The sequence below is a fragment of the Charadrius vociferus genome, unplaced genomic scaffold (genome assembly GCF_000708025.1).
Source record: "Charadrius vociferus isolate BGI_N301 unplaced genomic scaffold, ASM70802v2 scaffold195, whole genome shotgun sequence".
In the NCBI taxonomy this organism is placed as follows: Eukaryota; Metazoa; Chordata; class Aves; order Charadriiformes; family Charadriidae; genus Charadrius; species Charadrius vociferus.
Window position 1 is genome coordinate 2,354,060 of NW_009648539.1, and position 26,791 is coordinate 2,380,850.

General features: G+C 39.0%; 1 protein-coding gene across 1 annotated transcript in view; it reads left to right on the forward strand.

Moving 5' to 3' along the window:
* LRRC16A (leucine rich repeat containing 16A) overlaps nucleotides 1-26,791 on the forward strand; it is a 228,753-nt gene that overhangs the window by 111,660 nt on the left and 90,302 nt on the right. The window contains exons 4-12 of the mRNA XM_009885904.1: nucleotides 2,283-2,342; nucleotides 4,599-4,720; nucleotides 6,721-6,818; nucleotides 7,171-7,241; nucleotides 7,371-7,444; nucleotides 12,554-12,629; nucleotides 15,200-15,288; nucleotides 19,885-19,979; nucleotides 24,603-24,689. Of these exons, the coding sequence (XP_009884206.1) occupies nucleotides 2,283-2,342; nucleotides 4,599-4,720; nucleotides 6,721-6,818; nucleotides 7,171-7,241; nucleotides 7,371-7,444; nucleotides 12,554-12,629; nucleotides 15,200-15,288; nucleotides 19,885-19,979; nucleotides 24,603-24,689 (772 nt within the window). The remainder of the gene's footprint in view (nucleotides 1-2,282; nucleotides 2,343-4,598; nucleotides 4,721-6,720; nucleotides 6,819-7,170; nucleotides 7,242-7,370; nucleotides 7,445-12,553; nucleotides 12,630-15,199; nucleotides 15,289-19,884; nucleotides 19,980-24,602; nucleotides 24,690-26,791) is intronic.

Consider the following 26,791-nt stretch of genomic DNA (forward strand, 5'->3'; position numbering starts at 1 on the left):
AAAGGAAGGACTGTAAATCCATGTTTTTAAGTAGTAAAATTAAGCAAAGATGAACTATAGAGATGTTGCCACATTTCCTGGTGTTTGTTCATTCTAGTCAAGAGGATTTTTGCAGATTAAATTCTTGAGTCTGGATCTGTGTAAACTTTTCTCAGGAGCAGAAAGATATTTTTGATTGTGTATACATATGTATATGTTTGCACATAAAAAGTACATTGGCAAAAGCAAAACCTTCAATCTGGTAGGTAAATAATTTGCAAAATAGGAAGGATTTCAATCATAGAAACTTTTCCCTAGAATTTCATTATGATTTGGGTAAACAAATGTTAGATAGTCTCATATGTTTGTTTAATTTGACTAGCACTGGAGGGAAAAAAAGCCTTTCACTTCTATACCTGTAGGCTGGCTTACTCCAGTAGCCAACAAGAGCTGCTATGGATTTTTTTTTTTAATTTCTGGCCCAAATAAACTTCATGGGATCATGTCCTATCATCACAAAAGATTGCCAGTCTTAGCTTAGAAATAAGGTGCTGAAGAGGCCTGAAGAGAAGTGAATGTCTTACGCCTTGGAAGAATGCCAGACACCAGTGTGGGAAGTGGGAAGATGCTTGCACTGGTTCTGCCTTCCCTGCCTCGGTTCCCTGCGCGCACTCGCTTTGTAAACAGCTGTGACGGCACCCCTGTGGTCTGAAACTGCAGGATGCTGTCCCTGCAGCAGAACAAGTGAAACAAAGCACGTGAAGACTCCTCAAAAACTTCACAGTAAAGTTTGGTCCCCAAGCTAGGTCTTTGGTGGATGATGGTCTTTGCACAGAAATGGCTGAGGGGTGCTTATATCTTGTGGTGCTGTCGAATCATGACGGCAACTGAAGGGAAAATGATTCAGAAAATGGGGAACATCAAGAACAAATAGACAGTAATAACATCTTCACTCTCTGCAGCTGTGAGTGGATAATGTAGCTAAGTGGTCTTCTATTTCATTAAACCCTCCTAAATTTCAGTGCACTCTAAATCATAACTGTTTTAACTGGAATTTTTTGGGTAGCTTCATCCTGTGGTAACACTGCTCATGACTTATAAATTTGCCCGGGAGACCTTGGTGCTTAGGATCTCTGCCTACTATCTTGCTGCTTTCTGGAAATCTTTTAGCTGGCTTTTATGGTTGGAAACTGGTACATTCCCAACTTTTGTGCTGTTGCAGCCTTTGCGGAGAGGGAGTCTTGAGAGCTGCATCTGGGTTCTGAGCACCCCAGGAGTCATTCAGGGTCGTCTTTTTAAAAAGATTGCCACAAATACAGAAGTAGAATAATATGGTGGTTGCCAGTTAGCCTGGGAGCACCCTGACTGTGAACCTAGGAAAAGATAAAGTACAGGAAACTGTGCAATTCAAACAGACTGCTCAGTTACAATGGTTTTAATGATAAATAAAAGGAAATGACCATGCTAATGTCTTGGCCTGTAGTTATGACTCAGTCCAAGATGTTTGTTTCTTTCTGCGTATCTCAGCTGTCAAGATGTTTGTCTACATAGCTGTGAATTCAGATCTTAGCACACTCTCTGTAGCCCTAGGTTTGTCCTTGGAGAAGAGGACTTCCCCGCCTTCTTCTAAGCTTCCATGTGGATTCAGTGTGTTCATCCTTCTTCCCTGCCTATTCTGACTATTGTTCAGATAACCCCACTCAGGCAAAGCTGATGTATTATTTGCTCTTACACTTTTAGACATGCTAAAGCAATATTGAGCATTTATGTATCGCTATCTTTATCTATCGATCTATCTATGGAACTTTTATTTATACATTAATATATATTAAAAAATTGTGTGTGCTTGTTCCTCCAGCTCCTGTGCAGTAAGATTTTTCACGTCTGTGGTATCAGTGTAACTAATGAAAAAGTAATATGTGATGCTATAGTATTGTATTTAATAATTATTAAGTCACAAGAGTACACATCAGTAGGGTATTGTATAAACAATGCTTTTTATAGTAAAATTTTGTCATAAATTTTATTATAAGCTTATGTGCTTATAGCTTACGGTAAAAGGTCCAATGTGGTATCCCTATAACCTCTAATAACTATTTGAACCTGTAACAAGCAAATGTAAGTGTTCTTTTAGTGTAAAATGTGATTGGATAAGATATTAACAAATACTTAGTGTCAATTACAGAAACTGATGTAAAGTAACAGTCGCCTTGCTCAAAGTTTTCTTAACCTCATTGAAAAGCATAAGTGCTCTTTAAAATAAGACGTTTACACTGATACGGCATTTTCTTTTTTAACAACAGTTAGAACTAACTTTCAGCTACTTGGAAATCCAAGGAGTAACTTCCAGTAAACCGGGTCAGGTGAGTGTATTTTAGATAAAAGATACTTGTTTACTCAGTGCTAAATCTGTTCCAGTCAAGGAGGTAATGCTGTCACGTGCAGGTGTCCCCATCCAGTGAGCACACTCTGCATTTGCATTCTTACATTCATGCTGCTTTAAAATTTTAACAATAATGATAAGCATTTAAAGTGTGAATTTTGGGAATGTGTTATGTGGGTGGGATGACAATAAGAAATGACTTTTTTTTTCCTTGTTCAATATGGTACAAATTTTCATTTGTCTTGTAAGTGAATATTTTTCTCAGAGATGATAGAACAATGGCAGCTGGTATATAATCGTCACCACACAAGACTGAATGGCTTCTGTGGCGTATACCTTTATGGTGAAACCAAAAGCTACTGCTTACATTGCAGGCAGAATGGTTTGCTTCCAACTTCTCTTGGTGCCATTACTGTATACAACACAAAATATATTTGACAGTAAGTTATGTGCCCAAAAAAGTGAACGTCAAAGAGAAGGTGCCGAAAAGAAGAATCGCTTTAATATGTTTTTCATTCATAAGATGAACGTGTTGACAAGATTTGACAGTTCAATTGTATCGCAGTCTTCATGTGTTTCATGTGTGTTTGGCTTTTAAAGAGCTTTTTTTAAAAATGGGAGCGCCTGACACTTTATTTGAACTCTGAAAAGCTCTAACTGTGTTTAACATGTCATCTTTTTAACCTTGCTTTTGAAACTTTCCTTAAAGGAAGGAAAAAAAAAAAGGTCTGGATGTTTACTGTTTTAATGAGGACACATTTAGTAAACTCTGTGTATGTTTTTGTGGCTTTATTTATTTAAGGTATTAAAATGCCATGGTAGCTAATGCTAATTATTCCTGGAGGCAGAGACAATCACTATTGTAGCAGGGTTTACAAGGGATTTTCAGTAGCTTCCCTTAGCATACCATTTTCCTAAAGTATATTTTAAGGTTTTGCATGTTTACATTCGTTTGTGTTTTAAATGTGTAAGGCTTATAGCTGAAGGCAGGCAGTATCGCAGATTATTGCTTGTGGGACAAATGGTATTGTTGCAGTTTTCCTGCAAACAGTGTGTTATATCCCTGATACCTGAAGGACGTAGTCTTATGCTAGACGTCTTGCAGAAAGCCATGAAGAGCTTTCCACTGTAAGATAAGTGAAAAAAAATGGACAGAATTATATAGGAAAGTGTTGTGTTAATATTGGTGTCAATAAAAAAAACAGTAGTAATCTGCCCACTCATTCATTTTCAGGGAGTGACAGCAACAGGTTCAGAAAGGCACTGAATTGGTAGGAAAATGTGTGAAGATTCTCAGTGTGCTTTTGGGGTAATAGAGCCTCTTTGAGGGTTGTCCTGCTGATGACCCTAGACATGAACTGGGAACCAAAAGAGCCCTTGGAACCAGTTTGAGTGGAAGAACAATCTTCTGTAGCATACTATGCAGCATCCTCTCTCATATTGTCTATCTATACTTCTTATTTATTCCTAATGTTATGTACAGCTCCTCATCTAAAAGAGTTTATAACTTGGGCTGTGCTAAATGTTCGCATTGGAGAAGACAGAAACATTACATTGGTTCTTGTGATGCGGCTGAAAGCAGCAGCAGACCTGATGTCAGTCATGTAGTAATCTGATTTGATCCTTAACACTCGATATATAACAGAAATTAGTTGCAAAAAGCTTTATTTTTTTTTCTCCCTAGCTGAAGCAAGTATACCCCAGACAGCAGTACAGTTATGTTAACTGAGTTACCCCTTCATCTGAACCGAGACAATATATTACTATAACATTTTCTTAAATTACATAGATCAAAGCATTAGAGCTTTTCCAGAGGATACAGCCATTAAAGACTTTTACTTTTTGCTGGAGGAAGGCAGGCCCTGCTCGTTAAATAGTTTCCTGTCAGGCTGCACTCGCTTCTCCTGGTGTTCTGGGATGTGTTTCAAGAGAGGACAATGCTGTGAAAAGTTCTTGGTTTTCAAAGTGTCAGCTGAAGTCAAGATCCTTTGAAACTTTTATTCCCATGGGAAGCAAGGCACTGTTAGGAAAAACAAATTTTGAGTGCAGGGGTCTTTACATTCCAGAACAACTTTCAGAAACATTACCTGGAGCATTGTTGTCTCATGTCTTAAAGAATAACAGATTCCTACCAGCATGCAAAGCATTCAGCTGGCATTCAAAATACTTTCCTTTTTAAACGGATGTGAGTTATATGATACCCAGTTCCTGCCCTCATATGCCCTCTTATTTACAGTTGATTATGGAAACTGAGAAATGCAGCATCTCCATGAAGATGGCATCTTCGGAAGATGTGAACGAGGTGCTGGCGCACATCGGGACCTGCCTCAGGAAGATATTCCCTGGACTCTCGCCAGTGTAAGTGTCTTTTAAGGCACCTCTGGTGGCAATGGATTGTGTAGCAAGGGTGACAAGCCACCACTTTTTGTCCATTGGTCTCCCCACCCTGACCTCAGAAATGCACTCAGGGTATGAGAAACACCTTGAGGCAAGCACTAAGCTTTTATGCAGATATGTGACAGAAGCAGGAGGCAGTGCAGAGCATAGGTGGGCTATGCATGCCCTGTAGGGTCACAAGAGCCTTCACTTTGAAGGGGCGAGGAAGGTATTTGGAGTCTTAAGTTTTGGTTTTTTACCTTATTGCCTCTCTAACCTGAGTCATAGCTTAGGTTCTGGCTTTTTGTTGTAATTTACTCCTTTCCCTATAAATAACTGTGCTATTCAGTGGGGTGTTTTGTTTTGTTTTTCCCAGAAGTAAAATCTGAGTTGGGAGAAGAGGGAAAAGTTCTGTTTACTTTCAGTGTTTGTGAAGTGATGCACGTAATCGGGAGCCGTGTTCTTCAAAACTGAGCCCTGGGCAGTCTTGTCTTGTACTTTCCATGCTGTAACTGGCTCCTTGGATCATACATCTCCTTCTCCACCTTTTTTGCTCTGCTGCTTTATGCATTCTTCTTGTCTTTGGGTTTGATTTTTTTTTTTTTTTTCTCGTGTCTGTGCCTCTGAATTTTATCATCTTTCAGCAACTCTCAGTAGTTTTTCTTCATTTTATTTTATTTCTTCTCTCTGTCCTTGCCTCATCTTCATTACTCTACCAGATCATGCAGCTCTACTATTCCTCTCTTCAGCTCCTGGTTTTCAGCAATATGAGAGAAATTGGACTGTGCAAAAGAATTTTCCAGGACACATTGGTCTTTCTAAGTGAGCTTTTGTAACAGACATTAGATGTGAACAGTCAGGCTAAATTTGCATGTTTTATTTTGGGTGCATGTCTTTATTATTCACCTTTCCTGTAGGTGGAGTAGGAAATCAAGTTCATAAACTCCAGCTAGTAGTTTCTTTTTTTACTTCCAGTTTATCTCTGTGGCAGTATTATTAACTGCTTTAATGGTGATCGAGCTCTCCCTTCAAAAAGCACACATACAAGTGAATATTTGTGAGCAGGTTTGCCATAAAACCTCAGTAATGATGTGAGAAATGTAGGCAAAAAGAGCAGAGTGAAGAGGGCTGCAAGGCTGTGTGTGTTTGGACGTCTGTGAAGGTCTTGAGACCTATAATGTTTTCTCTGGGCTTTCTTGAGAACATCGTTGGAGCATTTGGTGTAACTGTATGGAGAGCTTGGTTCCTGGAAAAGAAATCAGTTTTCTTGCTCTCCTCTTAGGTGGCATTACTTTCCAAAATGAAGACATTGGAGTTACGCAGATCATATAAGACCAGAACAAGGAAAAAGGGGGAAGGAGGTTTCTTCTATTAATATCTTTTATTAATTCTTTCCCTTTGTTTTATGGAGTTTATGAGGCAGTCCTGTCATTCACAAAAAGAGATGGTTTAATTTCTTAAAAGGTAGGAAAGGACTGTGTTTTTGTTTAGGGGAGGAAGAACGCTACCAAAATTACAAAGATTGGAGCTGGGTATCTAGGGTGCAGCCTAGAGGCCACATGTAGCTACACAGCATGCTCTGTGGCTCTTTGCACCGTAGTGCTTCTACTGCAGAAAAGCACCGTATAAACAGCAGCAGTTTCAGGGTAACAAGTAATACCGTGTCTCTGCCCTATTTTGGGCATCCATGTGTTAGTCGAGGGCCACAAGTCTCCTTAGCTTGGGTGATACTGTCATAGAAAAGGGCTCAGTTGCTCCAGTAGTCACATGCTTAACCATTAAAAAGAAAAAAGAGACAAATGTTACTCCTGCTGTGCAATATCACAATGTGTGTGATTTTTAGGCAGAAAAGTGAGTTGTATTAAAGATAGTAATTCTTCCTAGGCACTCATTTAAAATTTTACTTAAAGATTTGTGAATTTTAAAATAGTTTCAAAGTCATGAATGATTTTTTTTTTTTTTTTCCCCCCTTTTGCATCTAGGAGGATTCTGAAAAAAGTAACTATGGAGCCTTCAGAAAGACTGGCTAATCTCCAGGCCCTGTGGGACAGTCAGACAGTGGCAGAACTTGGACCTTGTGGTGAGAATGAATTTAAAGGCTCAAATATAAAAAGGCTGGAATTGCAGTGTCAGGAAGTTTAATTCTATTTCTGGCAGAGGCTTCTAAAGGTGTAATTAGTTTTAAGGTGTAATTAGCATGGAGCAGACTTCTGATTGGTAGGTGAAGGCACTATTTTAAGCTTTTTTGCCAACCTGCTGGGCAAAGATAGGAGTGTCTCAGTTTCTTTCAGCAGCGCTATGGACAGCCTTCTGAGAGAAAAAGAGCGTGAGTTTTGAAAGACTGGATCTTTAAGTATAAGTATTAGTATGCCTTTAGATGTTTGTTTGCTTGTTTTACTATTATGTTAAATACACTCTTGGGTTGTTTTTAGGAGGCTTTTCACAGATGTATGCCTGTGTTTGTGATTGGCTTGGATTTCCCTATAGAGAAGAAGTACAGTGGGTAAGTACATGTCTTGTTCTGGAGCTCTTTTCAGCTGACTGTACAAATGGTGAAAGAGCAGGTAAATCATAGTACTTGGAAAAAAACAGCAGTTCTGTAAAGATGTATTTGGTTATATATTTTTAACAGGATGTCGATACGATTTATCTAACACAAGATACCAGAGAGTTGAATTTGCAAGACTTCAGCCACCTTGACCACAGGTAAACAATATGCAGTAATCATGTTAATATTTTGCAAACTTTCCTTATTCCCCCTCGCAAAAGGGTTTGCCTGCCCTTGCTGAAGTGGGATGGTCCCATAACTGTTACCTGAATGTGTAGATCTCCGAAATGACCATCTGTAGTGTCTTTAGTTTTCAGCCCAAAGCTGCTGTTTTTGCATGAAAGCCCCATGGAGAGCGCATTTCATTGAGGAGCCTGAGAAGATATATTTTGCTATTGGAAGCACTCCAAAAAGTTAGCAGATAGATACTTTTCCTGTGATGGCAGATATAAGATCTCAAATTCAGCAGAGAAGACAGGCAACTACATCTGGTGGGCAAAGCGAAAAAGAAACTCATGCAGTCTTCTGCAGAATGTTTTTCTCATGGTGTACACAGTAAAGGAAATTATTTTTGTCAGCAAGTCGGTAGAAGGTTTAAGTTGTTCAACTGAATCCCAGCCAGTAGTTTCTCCACTTACAATAGATGCTATCAAAAATGTGTACTTCCAGAAAGGAACTAATTGAGGGTAATTTTACTATGAGATGCTGAAACTTAGCTAAGTGTTGTGTTTGGTTTACTGAATTTAGCTGGCTGAGAAAATTGGATTCTAAGAAAGTTGAATCTGAAGATACTTAAGTAGGAGGAAATGGGAGGAAATCTTAACTAAAATGCATCATTATACAAGGAAAATGACAAATTTAAGAAACTGTAAATAAAATAGAGAGAGCATTTGTTTCTTTGGGAAAGCCCAGTGGAAGAATTAAGAATCTGTCAGAGATACGATACTAAAATATTGTAACAAGAAGGCTGAACTTGGAGGTAGGTAAATAAGAGTATTTTGCCAGCATTCTGTGCAGCTTTAAGCTATCTAGTATGTAAACTTGCAACAAACCCCACTCAAATACTTACTCAGCTTCTGTGATGGGTTTTCACAGTCTGCACTGATTCCCATGGCAAAGTTGTACCTGTGTTGGCTAATTCAGAAGTAACTCAAACAAGATTACAGGGCTGCAACTAGTGCACGACGGGTGTAGCCAAAGACTGATTGGTTGGTTTAGCCTTGCTGAGAGAAGATAAGGAAATGAATACTATTCAGCACGAGCAAACGTGGGACAAGAACATAAGAACACTTTAAACATGTTTCAAGGTAGAAGTGCTGAGAAGACCACGGGGCATTCTAGAGAAAGTGTCTTGCAGATGCCCAGCTTCAATAGAAATTAAATATTTGAACAATTTATTGTAGGAATGAAAAATATTAGTAGGAGAGAGTAGATAAAAGAAGTGTTTTAAGTATTTAGAATATCTCAGCTGCTTCAAATGAGTTGGCTTTTGGAAAATGGAATAGGTTTGTTGCTTCACAGAAGCTTTTCATTGAAATATACCTTACAAAATTGACATCACGGAGGAAATATATTTGTGTTGTTAATAAAAGTCTTTATTAAATATCTCAGGATTGTATAAGTCAAAAGATTCAAAATCATTTTGGAGCCATTTACATGCTGTGGAATCCATCTTGTGATGAGTTTCTACGTGTTGAGGACTGAACTGAGAAAAAGGTTTTGGATTGAAATTTCAAGAAAACTAATTTTTTTTTAGGAAGCCCAAACCTTATGCTAGTCATTAAAACTACAAATTAGGATCTGAGATCCCAGTCAATTCCAGAACGTATGTGAGTGTTTTGTGATATATTTAGCACAGTGAGAGTACTATGAATTAACAATATGTGGTCATGCTTTGGATTTTGACAGACTATTGTATATCTAACCACCTAACTTTTGGAATTGCTTAAACTGTATACTTCATGTTGTGGATTAGCTCTCAAGCGAGGTAGGATGGGTACACCAGTTCTCTAGATACAGGGGCTATGCATTGCAAAAATAAACAATTTGTGGTTTTCCTAGTAAAGCATTTCTGTTAGAGGTCAACCTAAGATGGCATGAATTATAGATGAACTTAAGTTCCCAGAGTGTCTGACACTTAGAGTGCATAGTATGGCTTGCCACATGGGAACATGACTTCTGAGGTTTTATCTGAAGTTACGTTGTGCTGTGAACCATATAACTGTTTAGCAAAAAAAAAAAAGGGGCTCAAAGTGAACGAGACTCAGTAGCATAATTTTCATCTGTGTGGCATGTTTTAGCATATTTGGACATTCAAAAAATGGTCAGAAAAGCATGATTGGTTAGATTTTTTTTTTTTCATTGCCCTGTGTAGATTTCTTGCCATCTGAAATACACTGGGGGACAGAGATGATGGGAAAAAAAAGTGAAGGCATTAGTGAAGCTTGAATGTTTTTGAAGCTTGGAGAGATTTTCTGTATTCTGGAAGAACAGAATCTGTTCCATTTTAAGATGGCACAGATTTACATTTTGTAAATCTTACTTTTTTCTGGATGGTAGTTTAGTAAAGAAACTAGTAAGTATAAGCAACTCAATATAACTCAATGAGGGAAAGTTATGAGAAGGTCCTGCTTTTGGAAATGGTCGTTAGCGTTCTTTCATACCATATTGCAAAAGAATTCAGACCATTGTTAGTACCGTATCTAGAATTTAATAGAATAAAGTGAATAAAGCAGTGTATAATTTTGAAAAGGAAAACTCAGTAACAAGTGCAATGAGGTTAGACAAGTTCAAAGCAAGAAAAGGAGTAGGGGTAAATTCCTAAAGGACCATTATTGGTCACAAGCACCTTCCAAAATTTGAACAAAATGAAAAAAAGCCTAACTATGTAGTTTCTCCTTAAAATCGGACGGTAGAATCTGACAAAGGGAAATTTCTAGACAGTAAGGCGGCTGCAGAATGGGCAAAGGTTCCACTGTCTTCAGGCACATGGGGAGGAAGGGTGCGTGTGTGTTGCGGGGGTTAGCAGTTGATGTTAGTGAAGTGTGCCAGTAGCTGTCCTTGTCCAGGGTTTGATCAAACACGCCTTGAATACTGTGGAAGGCTAAACTATTTAAAGATGAGAATTTGCACATCTGTGTCAATTTGTTTCAAAATATTCCTGTCCTGCTGCAGCAATGTTTTTTTTAACTTCTTGAAAGTGTGATGGTTTTCCCACTAACTCTGACCACTCCCTGTCCCTCGGCCGTTTCCCTCCAAGGCCTGGGGAGGAGAGGGGAGAAAGGGATGGCCTCTGCAGCCACTCTCCTGCCCAGAAGGTACTGAGCTTTTGCCAGCCCTCCAGGCTGGCCTGCCAGCTCCCTGGTAGTGTAAACGCTTGCAGCCGGTGATCCACAATCGTTGTTCCTTTGTTCCTTTCGAGGAACTGGTGCTGCTGCTGACAGCTGAAATACATCTGCTGGTGGTGCCTTTGCCTCTTTTGGGGGTGGTGGTCCACTGCTCCACCAGTGTGATGGTGGTATCATCAGCCTGTTCAACGTTTGCCCTGCAGCATTTGCCACCAGCTGTGGCTGGCTGGTTACCACTGGATGGAGAAAACAAAATTACACCTGAAAAACAACTCTTAACATTCCTGTCGCTTCCAAGGCAAAGGCACTGGCAAGAGGGACATCAAAGCTGCTAATCCATTACCTTCTTACCGATGGCTCCAGGGGAAGACAAAGGAGGAACAAACCTTTATGTGGGCATTCCTTACTCCATAGCAAGGTTCCTGCCTGCCCAGCCTAAGAGGGAAGTACCTCTGGGTTGGTTTTTTTTGTGCCCTAACATTTCACTCGTCAGTTACTGCTTTACATGGAGATAAAGTGTGTGTGTGTAGGACCAGAAACAACGTGGTGGACGGAAATATATCTATACGCTTCATGAAGCTGATAACTCTACTGTGTCAGTGGAAATAAATTCACCATGAGACTTGATGTGTGCTGTGAACAAGATGGAAAACAGGCTTAATCCTTGAAGGGCACCGCACACTAGTTCCTCTGCAGGAGTGTGAAAACGGTCTATTTGCATGAGCTTTACAGTTGGTGCGCTACAGTCTTTTGCTGCAAAATGCCGCACCTTCTTACTGTTACCTTAGTGATGGGCTTGTACTTCCAAATCTAGTGACTGCAGTTCCCAATATAGCCTGCTGAAGGCTTGTCCATATGATGTTGCTTTGTGTCCTGGCTTTCCTTCGTGTTTAACAATCACCCTTAAAGTGCCTAAATGTTCGTGGAGGAAAAGTGAAGGAGAGGAAGAAGCAAAAGATGTGAGAAGGGTGCTGCTTGTTTAGTGCAGAGCTGTGCCTACCTGCATATGTCCTGAATGAAATGCTGAGAAGGATGGGACTAGCTTATAAAAACCAATACTTTTAAATTTCTCCCTGTAAAATGGAGGCTCGGATGGAACTCTTTTGCTGGTCAGATAAGTTCATGTATGTTATAGCTCTTCTGTAAAGACAAGGGCTTTCTAAGTACAGTCCAAGTGTAGATGTATATACATATTTAATATGTTGTGTCAAAATGATCCAAGTGCTGCACTGCTAAATACTATGCTAGTGCTTGATGGATGATTCTGCTGGGGGGTAGTGTACGGACATGACATTTATCAATGTCTGTTATTGGAGAAACTCAACAGAGGGAGAGCAGATCACATTAAGAGGCTTGGAATGAAGAAAATGGGAATAATTTAGAATTTCATTTGTGAAATCCCTTTTACAATTAAGGAGGGTTTGTGCTGAAAGTCGCATTATCCTTTTGCAGGTCTCCTGCTTCCTGGGGGAATCTAACTATAGAGATGAGACAAGGAGGTGTTTTTTAGAAGCATTCAGTCATGGATTTATATTAAATCATCAGACTGCCAAAAAGCTTTTTAGTGTCATGCTCAATTATAATTAGAGGTGATTAAGAAGCTTAAATATGTCACAGGCTGAAGAAAAAGTAATGCTTAAAGTAGGAACGGCAGCCCAGACAAATTCAGGGTTTAAAAATTCATGCTAGAATGGATGACAGTTGGCCAGTCAAAAATTTATATTAAAATATGAGAAAGACATACAGCTGCTGGTGATGCTCATTTTTTAGAATGCAGAGCTTTCTGTGATGGGAATGGTAGTCAATTAGCATTGCAAAAGCATGGGGAATTAGATATGGAAGAACACTTAAAAGATTGTTTCAAATAACCAAAGCCGACAGTTATATGAAATGTGTGTAAAAGTGTTTTTCTTTTTCTAGAGACTTAATACCTATAGTTGCTGCTCTGGAGTATAATCAGTGGTTTACAAAGCTGTCCTCCAAGGATCTGAAATTAGTAAGTAATAAATTGAAAAAGTATACCTGCTCCTATTAGGCTGTGCTATGTTTTAGAGGATGCTATTGCATTTTTCAGAGTGAACTCTTTTAGGCAAGTACAAATGGGCAATCTATTGATTTTTATTCCCCCCCCCATTCATGCGATAGAAACACTGCCAAGAGTCAGGTCTTGTCAAAATTTCAAGTGAAGAAAGTTTGAAAACTTTGTTGGGCAATAACAGTAGCCCATAAAACTACTTTGTCAGGCGTTGCTAGCTCCCTCAAACAATATCGGGTGACTAAATAGGAAACTATCTCTAAAGCAGCCAGAAATCTCAGTTGCTTTTTGGCGGTGGAAAGAAAATATCAGGATTCTTTTTTTTTTTTCTCACATGTAAAGCAGATTTTTCCTCTTTAATTTTCATTGCAACTTGATGAATTTTTCTTCCAGTTGTCTGAAGTTAACCCTGTGTAGTAATAAGTATGTATTGATGTGTGACATTGATACTCTTCTACATCAGGTTTTCTTTCTGAAAAGCAAACGAGGCAAATCTACTGGACTACTTAAAAAAAGGGCCAAGAAAATCAGTAATTAGGTGACTTTTTAAAGATGTTAAAATGTACTTAAACTTGAAAGCTTATAGTCACAGGTGGAGTTAGTGATTTGAGAAAATTGCTTTCACACTTACATCCCAAAGCTTTTATCCTTAAAAATGGAAGTTGAGTCTCGTCTTGTTTAAATTGATGCAATTTTATTGATCTGAAAATGCTCTTATTGCATTCCTAAGCTATTGCTTTCCATGAGATTCAGTAGCAACTAGCTAATGTGATTCTTGGCAGAAGAGTAGGCAAAAAACTTTTCTTTCTTGCTGGGACATCTTACTTGGAATTGTGCACGGAGTGAAACTGGGGGTATTTTTAATCCTGATGTAGTTTGCTGTTAAAATCACCATTGTTAAAAGGTACAATACAATTAATCAGTTTCTGCTTCAATGAAATGAGAGAGTTTGCTTAGTTAGAAGACTGGCTGATGTAGTTTGCTTAGGACAAGAACTGGCTGTATTATCTGTCTGAGCTAGTTTTATGAGAAAGCTTTTTGGAATTCTTAGCAACTTTTGTGTGGAAAACAAACTTTGTCAACCTTGAAAATGCACCAATTCCTTTTAAAAAAACAAAAACAAAACCACAAACAAACCAGAAAGACTTTATCTTCCATGCATTCCAGTTTCAGTCAAAAACACCAAGAAAATGTAATTTGTTGGACAGTAAATCTGTGTCATAGGAACATTGCTGAGGGTCAGTATGAGGTCAGACATATCCAGAGGCCATTGAATGCTTTGTACTTCATGAGTCCTGCTCTGACATTGTGTTTGATAGATGGTATCCATAGTGTTTTTACAGTATATGCATGAAACTTTCCACTTGCAATCAGACTGCTGTAGAAGCATTGTGGTAATATGCTGAATTATTGAAATATGAAAGGCAAAGGTAGAATTGGGAATATGGCTGAATTGACAGTCTTTAGAAAAAATTGTCGCCTTTACTGGGTGAAGGATTAATGAGATTTTTATGTGTGTAGTAGATCAGAGGGTTTGTTTTTTTTTTTTTCTTTTTAGGAGATTCAGTTAGTTTAAAATTTAAAAATCCTAGAGAAAGTCAGACTGTCATTAAAGACACAGACGTCCCAGGTATGAATGTCAAGTTGCTTTTAAAAGTTGATAACAGAATAGTTTCAGGACTTCATAATCACAACTGAAATTCAGCTTTGGAGTTCACATGAATGTTGGTCAGTGCATGCTGTGAGGCAGGAAAAAAAAAGGCAAATCCAGAAGTGAAATAAAAGATTATAATAAAAGGTGATGAGGTACAGAGTTCACTGTATGGCTTTTGAATCATTAAGGTTTTATCTCTCTATTTGAACAAGCACAGCGAACAAACTCTTTTGTTACCATGTTTTGTTCATGGTACTTGCAAATGTCCATGCAAATTCTAGAAACCAACAGCAGTAAAATCATGAGATAGGATTTACTTCTATGTAAGCTGGGAGAATTCGTACTGAAATAGACTGACCCTTAAGCCCTAGTCCTTAGCAGTCTTTGGAGGACCTGTAGCTAAAAGGCTTTTACTCTTGAGTTTTTTGGGGTGTTTTTTGTCTGCCTTATAACATCTTTCTTTGTTTTTAGTTGTTATTCCTGGTCAGGCTTTATTATCCTTTGCACTGGTTGCCACTTTTTTCTGAAGGATTAGCACGCATTTGGACAAGATTTCTTTAAAAATAAGTGAGCATTTTTTCTGAATTACAGGGTTTGGATTTTTTAGTATCATGATGAAAATTCTGCCCCCTATGATTAGGTGGCCAGCTTCATAAATGACTTGTTTTTAGTCTGCCTCTCACTTCCCTGAGTCTTTTCCAGAAGTCCTCTGTTGCCATCTGACTCGTTCTCTGGGATGTTCGTGGTATTCTTACTATTTATGTATGACAAAAAGCTGATCATGGCCTGGACCCCATTACGATGTACAGCTTATAACTCAATAACCGTCTGTTCCATGTTTGTGTTCTTTAACACTGTTCTGTCTTTTCTGTGGCAGTCCACTGATGTCTGTGAGCAGATACTGCGAGTGGTGAGTAGGTCCAATCGATTGGAAGAGCTGGTATTAGAGAATGCCGGGCTTAGAACGTAAGTAATTCCTTTGAAATGTTGCATTAGTTACTGCTTACTCCCAGCAAAAAGGATGTGTGCTCTGTGTTAGCCAGAATAACCATTAAAAAAGCTCGTGCTCGATGTCTGCCTTGTTCTGAGGAGCCTGTAGTCACAAGCTTTTTATCAGGTTTTCCGGAGGTCCCTTATGTCCAAGAAATCCCTTTAAACTGTTTTTTTTTAAGATTCTGCCTAGAGAGTTGGGTTAAGTAGAGCAAAATGGATTGGATAACAGCATAAACCCGAAATCATCTGATGCTATTCCTCTCCAAATATGGTTGTCAATAGAAGTATGAACACCTTTTTATCATTTAAAAAACAGTGTTTGAAATTTTGTTAAAAAAGTGTACTATTCCATCTTGCATAACATATTATCAGTTCATTCCCAAGACAGCTGTCTTTATCTTACCATAGATTGCAGTCTGCTCAAATATAACAGTACTTATACATTAGCAACTCTTTTAAAGAAGCAAGAAAGTAGATAATTAAGTTTAATGCCTTGTTGTAGCCTTAAAATAAAGGTACATAGAGGTAAACCATACAATTTAATCCTTGCACCTGTTTTAAATACAGTAAGTTGTAGGTATTAGGTATTTGCTTTTTTTCCTATCACAGGAAATAGAAGCAAAGTTCAAGTTACAAATTAGCCCAGCTGGAAGTATTTGTACCTTGTTTTAGTGTTACAATAGTGTCCAAGACCATGCAGATGAGAAACTCTAGCGCTAATGAATTTTTTGTTAATCAAAAAGCAGCAGAAAGGTGGGAGAAGCAGAACACTCTATTGAATTACAAATGAGAAGCAAACACCGGGAAAATATTTGATGTGCTTTACATTGTTTCCTCTTTCATTGTTTGGGTTGTTCTCCCCTTATTTTAGAAAGAGCTTTGCATTGAAATACCTTTACAAGAAAGTTGCCTAAATGACACAGAAAACTTGTGGAGTTTGGAATTACGCCCAAACTTTCTGATCACTAATGCACTGCCTTTAATAGCTGTCATTCAAACATAAGCCCCTGATTTTAATCTCGTTTTTCTTGCAGTATATGCCATGAAATCCAGTGATAATCATTAATATTAAAAGATACATTGACTACCTTTGCACATTGTTTACCTTATCACAATTGGATTAACTGGTTTCAGTTTTAACAGGACTTGACAGACAATCAACCTGTGACTTTGGCTTTTATGTCTCCATCTACATGCACAATGTTTGGCATTTTGCCTTGGTGTGTATCTGCTCTGATCCGCGTTGTCTGTCTTTTTTTGTCAAGGACGCGTTTTTCAGTTTTGCCATTTATCATTTTTGCTTCCTTGGAGGAAATCCTGTTGTTACTGGGTATCTTCCTTGACATAGCTTACAGACCAGTCATTTTTAATGAGCTGTGACAGACTGCTGGACCGGGGTTAAGAAAGACCTACCAAGAGCAGTGCTTTCAGAAATACCTTAGTAGCTGCAAGAGCATATTTATTTCTGCAGCAGAGTCAGTTTAAGATGATTTCATTCTTTTCTACCTCCAGCTACTCATTTCTGTGATTTGATTTGGGCCATGGCCCCATAAACACTTGTCATTCTCTCTGCTGCGAAGACAGCAAACTATTGTGTAGTAGTAGTTGTAAGGACCCGGGACTAGGGAAGTGTGTACTCGTTGTTGGGGAAAACAGGTTGTCAAGTGAAACTCCCTGTCTGATAAGATTTGTGCCAGTTTAGATGCTCTTGAAAATTTTATCCCCGTTGCTATTTCTTTAACAGACCAGTCTGTTAAAGTGCAGTCTAGATTACGTTGTATGGCTTTAATGTATGTAGCAAACACTAATGTTTTGGTGTGTTAACTGAGGTAGGTGATACCCCGAAAGAAGAAAAGTTCAGGATGACCTGAACAAAGGAGCCTGAAAAGAGAGTTACATCACTGAGGTGTTTTAGAGGAACAGGGGAGTATGTGATAACCAGAATATTAATTTCCATGAAACTGCAAGATGGGTTCTTCTGTCTGCAAAAGCCTGTTTGCAGGAGCGTGTGAAAGTGATCTATTTGTTGTGCTTAGGTACCCTCTGAAAGCTGGTGGGCAGAATATCCCTACTGCCATCTGCATGGGCCTCTGCAGCCCTGTTCCAAAGGGAACGGCTGGCTATGATGGAGGGGGAACAACAGAGGTACCTGCTGCTGGTACCCAGAGAGCCTCTGATGTTGCATCTCATCTGCTGGTGCTGGGTGGGCTCTGAATGTCCTTAGACCTAACTGTGTTAGTTCCTCCCATGTGCGTCCTCTTTGTGTTACAAGGATGTTGTCTTGACAGATCTTGAGGAATTGTTTTGTTTGTCAGAGATTTTCAGCTCTGTGCTATTCTTACCCATGGTGAAATATGCTTACTCTGCCATATGAGTAGTTACAGTGGGTCTTTTCTGGGCTTTGCCTCCAAGCTGGAATGTCCTCAGTTCAGGCAAGGGTGGCTGTGCAATGCATACAGAGCGAGCCTGATGCTTTATAGAAAGTGTCAGGCTTATGTTGCGTGCACTGTGGTGGAAGTGTGAAGCCAAATAAAGGAATAAATTTTAGGACTTGAAACAAAGGAGGGAAAAGGCTGTCACCCAGATGCCTCCATTTATGGTAGAGGTTGCACAGGGAGTGGAGAAGTTGTGTTGTTTTTTTCCAAAATGAGCCTTGGAGCTCCATGTGCCCTACATTGGTAATCCAGAGCTTTCTGGTGGTAGTGGATTTACTGTGTCTTTTCTAAATAGTTCACACATATACACCAGTTGTCCAAAAAGTTCTGGTAATCCTGCCTATATTGGTGGGAAGAGCTGGAGCAGAGTTTGTCAGCAAGCCTGGAGGTGGAGGCAGAACCCTGTAATGACAGGAATCCATTAGGGATAAAGGAAGAGGAGGAAACTCCCCATGAAGAAAGGTTTTTATATTTGTTTTTTAACTCTAAACCTCATCCTTCCTGGCTGGACATAAGGAGCTCGATTCAGTTGCCTAAGCACAGGCATCTAGTGCCATTTGAAATGCTGGAGGGTATCCACAGAGTGTTGGCAAGTGTAACCGAGGGCCTACAGGAGATACGTAGTCTTCTGCAGCAGCAGCTGGTAGCAAAGCAGGATACCCTGAGGCCTGTCAGGTGGCACAGATTCAAGCCCAAAATTTATTTTTGTTTAGTGTTTGTATTCACATGCTGCTTGTATCTTAAGAAGAGAATATGATTTTCCTAAAGGCAGCCCATCATCATGCATTTGCAGCACTGGAACCTGTTCTACCCCCAGGGGCACATCTAAGGAAATGGTGTTTCAAAGGGAAACTAAACTTCCCTGGAACATGTCTGTACTCAAGTACACCTTGCAACCACAGATAACGAAAAGCTATTGAGGCTATTGCTGCCCAGTCTCCACTCTTTTCCAGAGACTGGAAGAGGGTGCTACCTCCACTGCTAGTCTCAGCACACAGGCTGATCACTTTTATGGTAGGCAGGATCTGCCCCGAGGAAAACCAGCGGTGTTAATTAGCACTGTTCTAGCAATGTAGTTGGTAGCTGTCCACCACTGGCCTACAGGAGGTAAGATACTGTACTTCAAGGCAGAGAGATAAAGGAGCTCTGTGAAGGAGGTTTAAGGGATGTTTTTGATTGCTACCTCAGTATCTAACTTAGGTGAAGTAAGAACATTGAAATTATAGTCTCAGTTTAACAAAGGCACACAGTAGTGCTGATCCCTTAATACGTGAAAGCTTCCCAGTAAGTACAAGGATGGAGGATCTGTCTTAGAGCCGGTACCGACCAACAGCCTTGTGACTTAATTCAAGGAACATGTCTCCACCTGAGTTGACAATGTGGTTGTGTAGAAAACCCAAGCTAGCTTTGAGTGTAAGGCTGTGGGTGGTGGTAGGTGGTGGCAGTCCAGCTGCAGCAAAACGCTCTGAAATGGGGCGGCATTCTCTTGTCTCTCCCATGGATTTGAACAGAGGTAGGTCATGCCACTACAGCTGCTTACCATAGTTGGTTAAAGTGAGTTCAAAGCTATCTGTGCTACCTGGTCTGGCTGTTGTGAGCATTATAGAGCTGATATACTACCGTCTCTCTCGGGACACATTGCTAGAACTGTGGTCAGCTAGTTATGTACTTTGATGCTTCTCACCGTAAAAAGCAAGCAAAGACCAGTTCATCAACGTGCTGCTGTTCTTTAAAAGTGTTATTATTGACCTTCTGGATATGCTGCAAAGCCCATCTGTTTGAGTGACTGTTGGTAAAGAGCTGCTGGGAGGAGATGGAAGATGTGCTTGAGTTTTAAGTTATTCTGTGTTAGCCCTATTTTATATCTTCAGTTCCTTATTGAAAGCAGTTTGAGCTTTGATTGAGTTCCCTTCAGTCTCTTAGGCCACATAATAAATAAGTAATAAAATACTCTGCTTTGAAAGATAGCAAATTAGCCAGATAAGCATTGTTTAAAACTCTGAAGAATCAGTTACTGCTCAGCTGTAGGATAGGTCACTTCTGTCTAGCAATCCCTCAACATTTTTAAGCCTCTGAATGTGTTGTTGATACAATAGATAACAGGAGTCTTTCTTCCTCTCTCCTTTTCTTGCAGAGATTTTGCACAGAAACTAGCCAGTGCCCTAGCCCATAATCCCAACTCAGGACTCCATACGATCAACCTTGCTAGCAATCCACTTGAAGACAGAGGTACTGTAACATTGATATCCGTCTCTTTCTACAAATGTAATAGGAGGATTACTGCTGCTCTGTTCAGCTTTGCCTGAATAATAGGTTATTGTTCTGCATGTAATGCTATTGTAAATATCTGTTGTTCACAAATGACTGAGCATCACTGTTCTTTTTGATTTATATGTGTCTGTTAGCTTGTTGAGAAATATTTAAATGTCTTAAATCAACCATGGATTTCATTACGTTTTCATAGAGGTTTCTTTTAAAGGAAGATAGAACACAGTGACTGTTCAGGACTAGAGAGTAAATAGTGGTGTGCATTTTTAAAGGCAATGTAATCAGTTGAAGCACGAGGCAACTTTGTTGCTTGGATTATATTTTCCTGATGGTTTTGTGCTTTTATTTCAGCCGTAATTCCATACTTATTTCTAGTATTGAAACTATTCCTTTTTTCAGCTTTGTGCTAGTCCATAGCATTGCCAGTACTTGGCGATGTTCAGTACTGCTGGCATAACAGGCATCCTTATGGAGCAAAGCGCTGTTGATTCCACAAGATGGAAAATCAAGCTAAACAGCTCAGCTTTTCTCAGACTAGGCACTGCTAGGCATGATTTCAGTACATATCAAGTCAAGTCATTCCCCCTCCCTTGTCTACTCTCTTTTCACCCGAGAGGCATTTATTTTTAAAATAAGGTTACATTCTTTCAGTCTGGAGTTGACCCTTCAGCGCTGCCCATGTGAGATTTCCATTTGCTTCACGTAATGCATTCCAGGCACACAGTGTTCTGGGATCAGAGTATCTTGTGCTCCTGTTGAGCCAGAAGAAAAATAAGAATTTTATACAGTGAACCTTTTCTTGTTTTATTTGGTTTGTTTGGGGAAAATTTTCCAGTCTCTTTACTGTCATGAGTCAGAATGGTAAAACTGTTAATTTTGATTACAACCTGACTGTCTCAGAACGTTGATGACACAAAGTTTTGTAGGTATCTCTCCTTTCTTGCTGGTTCAGTGAGGAAAAAAAAAGACAGGAAGGGTTTTTTTCCTTCACTCTTTTGTATCTCTTTTGTTTTTGACTAGAAACAAGTATGAAAATATATTTGGGTTTGACCTATTTAGAGTAGTTTTTTATGTAAAGTTGTTCACTTGAATTGTTTTAACTCTTCTGATTACTTCTCGCCTGCTGATTACCGTTTGCCCTCCTTGAGAATCCGTATCACGTTGTCCTGGTTCCGGCAGGAATGGGGTTAATTTCCCCAGGGATGCGGGGAGTTGGGTATTCCATACCACGTGACCCATGCCCGGGCTATAAGAGGAGCTAGCCGGGGAGGGGGGGGACAGTTGCCACTCGGGGGTGGGCTGCCTAGTTCAGGTGCGGTCGGTGCGCGGCGGTACTGTAATTGCGTCTTTATATTTCTTTATTGCTGTTATTGTTGTTTTTTTTTTTTTTCCTATTCCCTTTTGCTGTTCTGTTAAACTGCACTATCTCAACCCCCGAGTTTTGCCTTTTTATGCTGATTTTTCCCATGGCTGTGGGAGTTGAGCGAGCGGCTGCCTGGTTCTTTGTTGCTGGCTGAGGCCAAACCACGACACACGTGAAAGCCAACGTTTTGCTGAAGAACGTTATTATTGCAGTGTGCCGTAGGCCTAACTTGCATTGTACAAAAAAATTCTGTTGTAAGTTGGAAAAACGCTGTTAGCTTGGTGATTCTGCTTTTGAGGAAGTGCATTTAGATTGTGTTATATGAAAGGTTTTTGGTTTTTTTTTTTTTTTTAAAGGAACTCATCTTGAAAGCAAAACAGCTGACCAAAGCATTTGGTAGATATTCTACAGTGCAGGGGATTTTATTTTTTTATTTTTTAACAGATCAGTGTGGGTACTTTCTTTGCAACAAACCTATAGACTCAAACCGTTCTACAGTATCCACATACAAGATACAAATGAAATGCAGAAACAACAACTTGGAGAAATTAGTAGGGTTTTTTCATTATCTCAGTCGCTCCTACCACATAAGCAATTAAAATTTGACCTTTTCATTAGAGAATTAGGTAAGTTATATGAGTACTTAAGGAGAAATTAACTATAATTGCAATGTGCAAATATTGCAGCTTTTCAGTTTAAGAAAGATTTGTGTCCTGTAATCTGATATTCAGTGGGTGCAAAGTAGATTTGACTTTATTAAACTGAAGGGGCAGCAAGCATTTCACAAGTAAAAGCTGGCATAATGGAGATTTGTGTAAACATACGAATTTTGGAAAATATCTCTTGACAAATCACTTCTGTAAGAATTGGAAGTTCAACCAGATTATTTTGTGATTATAACATAGTTGTGTGAATTATGGGGAAGAACATATTGTTGTGTCTTGTTTGAACAAAAAACCCACCCTAAGCTATTCTATATTATTGAGTACCAGTAAGTAAAGACATTGTATTATTACATTAATGCAACTGTCTGTATTTCAATAACATGGGAACTGTGTTTAGTTTAACTAAGGTATAGGACCTGCCTTCAGTTCAAATACAATGCAGTGTTTATATGAAGTGATTCACACTGAGACCAGTCTCTTAATTTGTGATTGGCTTCCCTTTATGGTACTCTCAATATTTGTGAGACTAACACTTGGAAAGTCTATCATCAATCTTGGCTTTAAAATCTAGCCATGCTGAAATGATGGGAGTTTTGCTTTGGGCTCTACTGGGATCAGAAATTAATCTCGTATTTTGTTAAAAATAATGCAAAACAAAATACTGAAGCTTAGAAATACTCAAATTCAAAACTGTCTGCCTGGATGCAGTTAACTTTACTTCTGCCATTAAAGCTCTCATCTCTGTTAGGAGGTTAGCAAAAATGGGTGGCTTAAAGAGCGTTGAAGGGCCTGAGTAACCAGAAGCCTGGTTTCATTTCTGCACCTGATTTCTGTATCTTATAAATGGATGGATCCTTAACGCCTAGTGCTGGTAAGATGTTAAACTTGTTCAGATTGACTGGAGTGATAAGTGGTCTGTAGATTATTAGCTAAATACAAAGATGGAGAGGTAAAATTATTTGCTTCACGTCTTACTCACAGTGCTCCACAACAAAAATTGCATTTGTGATATCCTTAATGATTCTGATTGTACTCCTTTTTCTCCTCTTTTGCCAGCATAACTCTGCCTTGATTTTGAGGGTAAATATTGTGTGACTAAACTATCTTAACAAATGTGGACAGTCAGCTAGAATATAAATTCTGAGACCAGCTTAAGACAGATTGGGCCTCCTACTTCAGAGGAGCTAAAAGATATATTATTTTAAATAGTAGAGCTATGAAAGAAAATCCTATTAACATGACTTGATTAATTCTTGCTGAAAGTTGGTGGAGACATCTGGTTACCATTGTGTTTTATAATAAACGATGCCAAGGCATCATCGGTCTAATATTTTGGCAGTAAAAATAAAATACAGTCTGTTGTCTTGAGCTGCGTGGACCTATCACCAGCATATGCAACATGCTTTTATGAAGAGCATTAACCCGCCCCCCGACAGGCAGGCACTGTCTCTGCAAGGCAGCTGTTCTTTCATTATCAGTGATAGGTAAAGCATGATAAAAATCAGCGTAAACGTGTGTGACATACTAGTAGATTGTTTCATGTCTGCATCTGTGGAGAAGCGTATCAGCTTTTTCGTTTACTGTGTTTTCAGACAAGTAAAAGGCTTTCCCCCCTTCTCTGCCCTTTTCTCACCGAGTGAGTTGCTGTAGAGGACTGTATTTCACACTGTATTCTATATTCCTATGATAAATATTTCATGGATTGGTTCCATTGTTATTAAGGATGTGCCCCCTTAATCAAATTTCAATCTTTTGCTTAAATGGGGGGATTAAATTTATGGAGTGTGGAACTTGGATACACTGAGAAATTACTTTAATGAAAAGTGCTTCCCCGCGCCCCACCCCCCCACCTTCCCCTTTTGTTGGATTTGTGCTGATGTAGCCCAGTCCATGTCAGCATCTTAATAGGTTTTTACTGTTTGGGATTGCAAGCAGTTGTAACATTTCCAAGCCTGTGTCCTGGCTGGTAACCTGCAGGCTACTGTAAGGGAGTTAAGTGGCCATTACAACTTGGTGGAGGTTTCAGACTCTTGGGGTTTACCTCAGGAAAAGGGGGCGATGTTAGCTAATGTGGGTCTCTCTCTTGCCTTGACAGCCCTTCCTTTTAAACAAAAATAAAATCAGTCTAGAGTTTCACATGAAGTACTAGTATTGGATTTTATTTTGTGGTTGGTTTTTTATGTTAATTTTTTTGGCTGAACCATAAAGCTTCCACATTTTGCAAGTGCTGACTGTTTGACATGTGTAATACCTTCCCTTCAACTCCTCCTTAAAAGTATGTGTGCATTATATAGCTTTTAAACTAGTTAGGGTTGCTTGCTGATCATTAACAGCAAAGCTCCCTGTTTGTTCATTGGTGAGCGAAGAAGGGATCTTGACTGCATCAGTCATTTCAAAGATTTATGGCCATAAAAAGGCAGGGTGATTTTGGGCTCACCCCCACGGTGGCTGCAGTTCCTTCTCTAAGAGTGTTTGCTCCTGGTGTGTTTGCTGGGAAAATCTGAGATCACACAGTGAACCTGAAAACATCCATTTTTCTGTTTGCTCCCCCAACAGGTGTGTCATCTTTGAGCATCCAGTTCGCCAAACTTCCAAAGGGACTGAAACATTTAAATTTATCTAAAACCTCCTTGTCACCTAAAGGTATGTTTTACAAGTACGCCTCTTTTTCTGTTCTAAAAGTTTCATGCTTCCATCCTAATAATACCTTTTGGTACCAGATTATAAAGTAATTTATTCCAAAATTGATTTACATGTGTATTCTCAACAGTGCAGCTGCTTTTTTGCAGTCCTGGGTTGCTGAACTGTGGTCTGGGTTCTGTGTCCCCTTCAGCGCTTTGAAAAACTCTTACATGCTTCTGTAAGCTTTGAGCTTGAACTTGTATTGTAAAGAAAGATTGAATTTAGAATTGTCATAAATTATGTTTCATAGATTCTTCAAAAAGATGTCTGATGCAAAAATATAGGGAAAGTATAGGGAATTTTCCAAACGTTTTGCACACAATTATTTTATGAAACCAAGCATTGTGGCAATGGCTGTTAAGTGGTTTGCTTTGAGTTAAGACTTCTCTGTTTTATAATTTACAAACTTCTGATTTGATATTCTAGTTGAAATGTATGTATATATGTTAAAAGCAATAACAGTACTGAAACACAAGTCAGAAGCTTTCAGGGTTTTTTGCATTGCTGTTTTACAAATAATAGATGCACTGACCTCTTAAACAGACCGCTCAAACCCAGGGTTTCCTGTATATAGAACACGAGTGTTAAAAATAGAAAAAATGCACTGACATTATTGCAGCTTTTTCACAGATGTTGATGACCTGGAAAAGATGAGTGAGTTACAGTCTATGAAGGACATTAGTTGACAACAGATAGGAGCTCTGCTCTTTTATCCTTTCAATTATTGCTCTGTGAAGTGCAGATTCTATGTGCTCCTAAGCTTTAAGGATTGACTTGGGGAAATATGGGTGGGGAGAAAGGTTTTTTGCTGTTTTTTTGTGAGTGTTCTGTAGCTTTTGTTATGCTTAAGTGAATAGTAAACCCTAAACTGTATTTATTCAATAATGATTGTCATTAAGAAGACTTTATTAAACTCTGGGATTGTGGTTTTTTTTTTTTCCCCACTGCTAAACTCCATTTTTGGTGACAAGCAATTGATTAAGAATCTTGACTAACCTTCCATGCACTCTTGAGATTAGATGTACATGAATTTGACATAAATTCATGCAGTTCTGATGTGTTCATTCATCCTGTGCTTTTCTTCACGTGATCTGAATTATTTCGGTAAGTGCTCATGATCATTCAGTCACAAGAATATTCTGGCTACGTTTCCGTCTTCGTAAAGGATAAATGCCAGCTTGATGAAGTTCATCCACAGAACTCTTGTCAGTAAAGATGAATTCTGAGGTTAGAAAAAGAGTTTGGAAGGTTTTTAACCCACTTCTTAAAGACGATCTTTTAACAAAAGCTGAAAATATATTCCAGTATGTCTAATACTGACTTCATGTGAATCCTGGTCTGGACTGCATTGCAATTACTATCAGTTCTCCAGAAAGTAACGTACGTCACCATGAATATTGTCTGATGGTAGCTTCTCAGAATTCCTTAAAAAAGTGTATGCAGTGTCTTACAATTGGAATTCTTATAACCCTCTGGACCTGAAGAAATTCAGTTTCACCTCTTTGGTTGTCTGCAAAGCTGTCTGTCTTAGCCAGCTTTCCTCTAACATAAGAAGACAGTACTGAACTGGTTTTAATTTGGGGCACTATTTTTGAACTTGTGATATTGAGGGGGGATTATTATAATATTTTCTGTGGGAAAAGTCTAAAGGAGACCTTGGATCTTGGATTCAGTAGACTTAAAGGTGCGTGGATTGCCCACCCCCTTTATCTTTTATTTATTTATTTATTCTGAGCTTTTCAGTTTCAGAAATTCTGTCCAATCCCTCACTAGTTTTCACCTTATTTAAAAAGTGTTTTCTATTCGAGATAAGTTTCCAAGATTGAGAAGTGAAGTTCAGGTGGTAACTTCCCAGCTGATCTTTCTTCAAATATTGCATCTCAAAGTTCCTGAGAGCTATTAACAGTCTGAGCCTCCTGAGAGCAGTAAAAGAGCATGAAGGATTGTGTGCAAATGAAAGTGAGATTACTGTTAGAGTATAGCTTGCGGTAGGTGAAGTTCAAACAAAAATTTATTGATTTGAAGAGTCTGGTTAAATGGAAAATTCTGGTATACTCATTCAA